The sequence below is a fragment of the Dichomitus squalens genome (genome assembly GCF_000275845.1).
Source record: "Dichomitus squalens LYAD-421 SS1 unplaced genomic scaffold DICSQscaffold_21, whole genome shotgun sequence".
Classification (NCBI taxonomy): Eukaryota; Fungi; Basidiomycota; class Agaricomycetes; order Polyporales; family Polyporaceae; genus Dichomitus; species Dichomitus squalens.
In genome coordinates, this window is record NW_006766903.1 from 510,423 (window position 1) to 517,507 (window position 7,085).

Genomic DNA, 7,085 nt, shown 5'->3' on the forward strand with positions numbered 1-7,085 from the left:
GCGCCACGAGGTCCAATACGTCAAAAGCCCATCGTTCTAGTTCGATTTTCGTAGCGCTGCGTGACCGGTGGGATACATACAATGATCTACAGCCTGGCCTTCAATTAATTGATGATAAGTTAAGTCTACACGAAGTACGGCATATTTCCCTGTGGCCGACATAAGTTTAACGGCATAATGCCTGACGAAGACTGCACACTTACTATCTTCCTTGTCTTCTGCATCCCCTTATCCCTCTCGTTCTCCGGTGCAGCATCATAGACAGTGAACGATCGATCACCGTCATCGCGAATCGTCAGGATGGACGCCATGTTCCCGCACCGATAGCAGTAGTTCGGTGCGGACCATACTGTGACCAGCTGCTCGTCAAACATGTACTTGTAGCCCTCTTGTACGAGCTGATGCGCCCGGGCGATTAGCTGGAGGGAGTTGACATGATTGAACTGTATCCAATGTACATGAGTCTTAGGTTAGCCAAAACACAACGCGAAACAAGAACGGACCTCTCGCGTTACGCTCCCTCCGAACAACCAACCCGCTCCTCGTGGACTGACGGCCCAGTTCTCAATATCGTCCGGATCCGACCACATCAAGTCTGGCGGTATGGAGCAGGGATATCTCAGGAGCGGTCTCATGCCAATGTAGCAATAATGGCTCACCGCAGAAGGCGCCTTCGTGTGGGATCTCCTGTGCTCTCGATAGGACTCGAATCTGGTCTAATGTTCGGATATCCGGAGAGAGACCGCCATGGACACATAGCGTCTCGCCGTCGATAATCTTCGGTGGGAGATGAACGCATATAGAGATGAACCTGGACTCGAGCTACGTACCGCTGCCAGATTCAAGTAGTCAAACACGCTACAGCACGCCTTCCATACCTGAGCAGAGCCGTACTTTTGTTGGCACTCGTCTATGCGACCTCCTCAATATCCACCTTGGAGATTCAATAGACAGTACGTACCGTAGAAGCCATAGACCTGCGTTATCTGCCTGCTCTCATGGTTTCCTCGCAGCAATGTGACTTTGTCGGGGTATCTGAGCATGCCTTTCAATGATAGCTCCTTGGTGGAAATGTATATTGCTAACTTGGCCTTCAGGACGAGCAACAACGACACCGTCTCAAGACTGTAGTGCCCGCGGTCGACGAAGTCACCCTGCAGACTGTCTAAGCAGCCTTCTCGAATGGTATGGAGGAATACATACGTGCCATAAAGATGTAGCTCGTCTCTGGTACCATCCCACCCTTCCTCAATAGCTCGAGCAAATCCCAGAACTGTCCATGGATATCGCCGCATATTGTGACCGGACTTGTTACAGGTTGAATGTTGGACTCTTCGAGTAGTATGGAGCGCACGCGCTCGCACAGGACCTTCATGTCGGCCTCGGGGAGGTGCTGACATTCCAGGAGCATCGAGAGCCATTTGTCCGGATCGAAGGAGGTCATCGCGCGTGGAGCAAGAGCGAGGTGAGTAGTAGTACAACAGTTAGTGAGAGTATCAAACGAAGTCAAGGCTAATGAAGGAGTAGTAGGACACGGTAAGAGCGGACGATGATGGAAGAGACGAAACAAGAGCCGCCGCCGTCGTCAGCGACAGCGCCCGAGGCCTCATCCCCGACGATCACCACAACCTACGACTAGAACGTTCTTCGGGGCCGATATATCGCAACTCACACACATGGACGAACCTTGACAACTCCCATCACCCTCGCTGCCCCAACGAACTGGCCAGTATGTCGGCAGAGAAGGAAATAACGCTACGCGAGTCGTCGAACTCGACGCCGAGGACGAAGCCGCCTCCGAAGTCCTCCATGATCCCAGTGCCCTTCGTCTACAATCCCAGTGATGACGGCACGGACGAAAACTTACTGATTCTGCTTCATGGGCTCGGTAAGCATCGTGTCCATCGCCTGCGCGGAGACCACTCGTTTGACTCCCTTCCGTAGGCGACACTCAGGTCCCGTTCGGTAAGTTGGGACGCCAGCTGCACCTCCCACAGACGGCGACGCTCGCACTACGCGCGCCAGAGCAGTACGTACTGCAATTCTTCAGCGGATCTGACATACTCAGTGTGGATCGTCACCCAGAATCCCGTTCCTTTATGAGCAAGCCTTCCAATGGTACACGTCCTTCGACCCCCTAGGCGAGCTTATCGACCGGCCGAACCCAACCCCCGCACTAGACTTGATGTCGAAAGTCGTCGAGCATCTCACGAAGGACTGCAGGTGGCCTCCACACCGGATACATCTCTTTGGCTTCGCTCAGGGCGGCAGCGTGGCCGCTGAATTCGCCCTCAAGTATTGGCGGAGCGAGCTGTCGCTGCACCAGAAGTCCCTCCCATCCTTCGACGCGAATTCTGGTTCGGACGCCAGCGAGCATGCGCCTCGCGCGTTTGGGTCTATCGTCAGCGTCTCAGGGCCCCTTCTGTCGTACCCTACGCTGTCTAGACCGTGTCCGACGCCCTTCTTGATTCTCCACCGCCCACCACCTGCGGAGTCCGCATTAGCTCCAGACGCGGTGACGGCGTTGAGGAAGGGTTTCACGAAAGTCGAAGAAGTGAAAATGAAGGGAGAAGGCATGCCCCGCTCGAAGGAGGAGTTCGAGCCGATTATGCGCTTCTGGAGCGAGCACCTTGGCCGGAGGCAGATAGAAGGGTTGTATGAAGTCATGAGCGGGATGGCGGTCCCGCCCCATGAGGCACGTTAGTAGACTGTGGCTTTTGTGAGTTCACACGTTCAAGCGCGACCCATCCGACCCCTTGCTACTGTCACGGTGCTATTTTTTTGACTCTTCCTTTACGTTGCAGTCATGCACGTCGATCATGAAACAGACGCCAGAAGTTGATTGCCGCTCATCCATTGAGACTCGGTGAGTTTTCTGAGCGGCACATAGCGGATGTACGGGTAGACAGCATCTGCGTAACTCGTCCGGAAGGGATATGTGCAACTGTGTTCCTTGAGGCGGTCTTGTCTGCAAAAGACTTTGCACAAGTTCATAGCGACAGTGCGTCCCGGAGTTGTGTAGCGCACGTCGCTCGCGAGGTACCTGCCTCTTCAGTGTAGTCGTTTATGCTACATTTGGGATCCATCTTTGCGCTCCTAGGCCGAACGGCACATCCACTTTCGCGACGAAGCTCATACCCGAAGATGTCTAGTCTCGAGGGATGATCTGTCGCAGACATCCACAATTCTTTTGAAGTAATTCTAGCATCTTCTTGACGGCCCACGTTGCCTTTCCCCGTCTCCCAATTCGTGCCTCGTGGTCCCTCGTGGAGCGCGCGCGCGCTTGAAGGCAAATGGGCGAACATCCGAGGGTGCGAGTTCACTGTATTCTCCCACTCGGCGTTCCCGCTAACTAGCATAGGCAGAGCAGGTTGACTATGGACATGGGTATAGCGTCTATGGAGATTTGAACCAACACGAGACAACATTTAGGGCGCTACTCTGGCTGTGGGAGTACTGCATAGTCTTCGGGTGAGTAGCTCCCCTGCGGCCGCTTCCAAGTCGCGGCGCTCAAGTGCTGGGCTTGTCGTCAATATGCCAAATACTGGATGACCATAGAAGCGAACCCCTCCAGGACTACAACACTTCCTTACGTGGCAATATTCATTACGTCAAATCTCTGAGAAAAGATCAGCCTTACAAGGCGACTTTGAGCGGCTGGTGCTTTCCATCATCGGGCTTCTTAACGATGGTCCGAGGGAGCTCTTGCGACGGCTCCCAGTGGCTTTGCCCTCTCGGGGACAGCCATCTTACGCCGGATTCAGACGTTACGGCCATCACGTCGATGTAATCCTCGGCAAATTATGACGAGAGAGTGCATTGAGTACTGGAGGTCGCGCAACACCGCCGAAGGCAACATTCTCTCCCGGCGCAGGCACTTGCGGGGCGGCTTCGACAAGGCGCGTTCGCCGTGATCCCAGCCCTCACTCACCAAATATCGTTAGTGGTGAGCAGCGGACTGAGGGTGATGGTGGATCCACAGGCTAACTGAAAACACTAGGTCCTGGGAAACGGCTTACTGTGCTCTAGGACGATATGTCATCCACTGCACGCACCTACCTCTTTACCTCGCTAGCGTCGTCGGGTTCGAGCTCAGAACGCGAGTATAAGCGAGGGGCGTGCCTTTCACTTCGTTTTGCCGTCGCCTCACCCTCGCGAGGCATGGTATAAACGTATCCCGCACACCCCGAGATGCACCTCGATCCATCCCGCGACGAGCGCAGCAACCCACCACGTCTTCGTTCCAATTCTCTGAACTCCCCGCCTAGCGCGACGCCCGCTCTGTCGCCGCTATCCGACTTCCTGTCCTCGGCTGCCCTCCCGCGATGTCTGTCGTTCGCGACGTGTATATATCCTACTCGGGGCCGAAGTCGCTCGATGACCTTACCAAGACCTTCGCGCAGGTCGCGCCCTCATTGCGGCTCGCATTACTACCCGCCTATGTACTCCAGATCGTGCTTCGGTGGCTGCTCGCGGCTCCGACGCGTGTTCGCGAGGCGCTTCGGCGGTATCTTCGGCGGCTGCGGTCACGAGTGCGCTCGCGATCACGTATACCGCGATTGCACTTCGCTCAAGCGGACGCGAGCGCGGAGAAGGCGTGGCTGACGGTCCGATGCGAGAAGGGAACGGTCAGGATGAGATTGCGCGACTTCGTATGCTCGAAGTGCCCAAGTTTACTGGAAGAGTTCAAGCCTTCGAGATTGCTGTTCAAGTTAGTAGCATAGTTCCATGTCTTACGCTTCCGATATTAACAGGCACTAGTGGACATCTACAGACTGCATATAGCGCGTACGGAGACTTTTCCGAAGTTGACAGAATAATGTACGATAGGTAAGGCATCCTCCTATGTCTAACTCTATCACATTCTCATTTACGCTCTAGAAAACTGATCCGACTGCTGGACGGAGGAACGCTGTGAGGCGCTCACGGCATACGCTCATCTCCCTTCGACTGAACTATCACAATTTACGAAGTTCATTAGACTTCACACCCCCTGAAGATGAACGACGCCTACCAGACGATATCCCTATCATTGTCACATTCCATGGTTTGACTGGAGGTAAGGTCCGATCTCGATCGGCTTGAGATACCTTCTCACCGCTATCATGTGTACTCCAGGTTCGAATGAAGCATACGTGCGCGCTATCCTTGCTCCCGCATGCGCGCCAGTCGAGGAGGGCGGTCTAGGATATCGTGCGGTCGTCGTGAACTACCGCGGTTGCGCGGGGACCCCGGTGACAAGCGAGAAGTTGTACCACTGCGGCAACACAGATGATGCGCGGCAGGCGCTGATGTACATATCGCACCGGTATCCTAAGGCGAAGCTGATCGGGCTCGGTTTCTCACTGGGGGCGAACATACTTGTACGATATCTTGCGCAAGAAGGCGAACAGAGTCGGCTTGTTGCGGGATGTGCACTGGGATGCGTGAGTATCTTGCGGTCGTCTCACATGTATGCGCGCTGACGTATCACGGACAGCCATGGGACTTGCACTCTGTAAGCTATAAGTGAGTTACGACCTCAATGATTTATGAACCCAATTTGACGTCTGGACATCAGGCTGTCTAACGGAGCCTGGGTCGACCGCATGTACTCCCGCATGCTCGCAGAGAACATGGCGACGCTCATCAAGGCGAACAAAGACGTGCTAGCCAACAACCCGAAGCTCGCGAAAGCGCTCCCCTATCTCTTCTCACTTCCTTCGCCAACTCTCTGGGACTTCGACATATATTACGCGTACGAAGAGAAGACGGAGGAATTGGAAATGCTCGGTACCTTTAGGGATCAAGGCGACTTCTATCGCTGGGCGTCCAGTCATACGGCCCTCTCCGACGTACGCGTTCCTCTTCTCGCGATTAACGCCGACGACGACCCCATCGTCCGCGATCTGCCCGTGGACGTCGGTGGCAACTCGCTGGTGTCACTGGTCGTCACCCAAGGTGGCGGCCACCTTGGGTGGTTCGCATCTGAAAGGAAATTATTGCGCAGGCGTCGTATGCGATGGATCAGGAGACCTGTGCTGGAGTGGCTGCGGGCGGTAGGACAGGATCTTGTTGTTGATTTTCCGCGGTGCCAGCCTCTACGCGAAGTACATGGGTTCATATGCGAGGTAGGGCGCACAGGGCTCGGATGCAGGCAGGTTGATGGAGGAGGAAAGTTCCCAGGTGAGATGCTCCAAGTGGGACGCACGGGCTTGATGGCTGGTTTTTGAGGCTTCATGTGCCTTGCTGTACCCTTGGACTATGTAGATTTGGCGCTGCGTATCAGTGTCATAGACATGTGTCCTGTTCTTAGCAACTCTTCGTGTCCCTGTATTTGACTCTAAGCTATCTCTAACGCCCTCGTGGAAGAGCACCAAGTATCATTGCGAGTCTGGTACATATCATTATACACAGTGCGCGTGTACGGGGTATGCAAGGGGTATGCGGGTAATAGATAGATGACGGAATGATGATGCAAATCCAAGAAAGTTCAGCGCAAGGGTAACGCTGGGAGGAAACCATGCTCTCGTGCTCAAAGGACAGGCTAGACTAGCATACATCGGGCAATCGACCTTGCGCCCACATACAACTCTACGCAGAGGTCTATCTATATTGGTCATGTCATACGGCGCTCCACCCTGTGCGGTGGCTGCCCTCGGCATCACTGTCGAAATGCCTTCCGTTGTACTCCTCGTCGAGGGAGTGCAGAGATGGTATGTCAGGGGCACTATGCGACCAATCTGTGGTGAGGAATCCTTGGTGTTCATCGGTCGCTTCGATTGTGGTCGCATTGAGTTGGGATAGGTCGAGAATAAAGCGCGATAATACTATAGTCACGAGGCTGTCAATTGGCTCAATCAGCATGGTAAAAGGCGAGACAAGATGGACCGTACTGACGCATCCCTTAATATACCCCAGTTTTCCAACGATATTTTTGAAACAGAAGTTTGCTGTATGGCGTCTCAGCGTCGTACGTAACATACGATGTTGATAGGGTTGCAGTTGAGCATTATACTCACCAAATCTAAGGGAAAGGATATTGCACTCAAGACCACCGTCATGCTGTTTGGTATCGTGAGCGGAAAGACAACGAGGGCAGCCCC

The 7,085-nt window shown here is 54.2% G+C and overlaps 3 protein-coding genes across 3 annotated transcripts; 2 read left to right on the forward strand and 1 right to left on the reverse strand.

Moving 5' to 3' along the window:
* Positions 1–125: 125 nt before the first annotated feature.
* DICSQDRAFT_63278 (Metallo-dependent phosphatase) lies at positions 126–1,444 on the reverse strand (the record flags this gene model as incomplete). The annotated part of the gene is made up of 8 exons (XM_007366970.1): positions 126–149; positions 204–443; positions 504–595; positions 660–777; positions 831–910; positions 962–1,035; positions 1,087–1,165; positions 1,204–1,444. The coding sequence occupies 8 exons, from the start codon at positions 1,442–1,444 to the stop codon at positions 126–128; spliced, it is 948 nt and encodes a 315-aa protein (XP_007367032.1).
* A 365-nt stretch (positions 1,445–1,809) lies between these two features.
* DICSQDRAFT_147998 (uncharacterized protein) lies at positions 1,810–2,704 on the forward strand (the record flags this gene model as incomplete). The annotated part of the gene is made up of 3 exons (XM_007366971.1): positions 1,810–1,888; positions 1,945–2,029; positions 2,086–2,704. 3 exons carry the CDS (start codon positions 1,810–1,812, stop codon positions 2,702–2,704), a joined length of 783 nt encoding a protein of 260 aa, XP_007367033.1.
* A 1,846-nt stretch (positions 2,705–4,550) lies between these two features.
* DICSQDRAFT_88166 (AB-hydrolase YheT) lies at positions 4,551–6,284 on the forward strand. The gene is made up of 7 exons (XM_007366972.1): positions 4,551–4,711; positions 4,762–4,830; positions 4,882–4,914; positions 4,974–5,059; positions 5,119–5,426; positions 5,480–5,508; positions 5,561–6,284. The coding sequence occupies exons 1-7, from the start codon at positions 4,635–4,637 to the stop codon at positions 6,210–6,212; spliced, it is 1,254 nt and encodes a 417-aa protein (XP_007367034.1). The 5' UTR covers positions 4,551–4,634; the 3' UTR covers positions 6,213–6,284.
* The last annotated feature ends 801 nt before the right edge of the window (positions 6,285–7,085 follow it).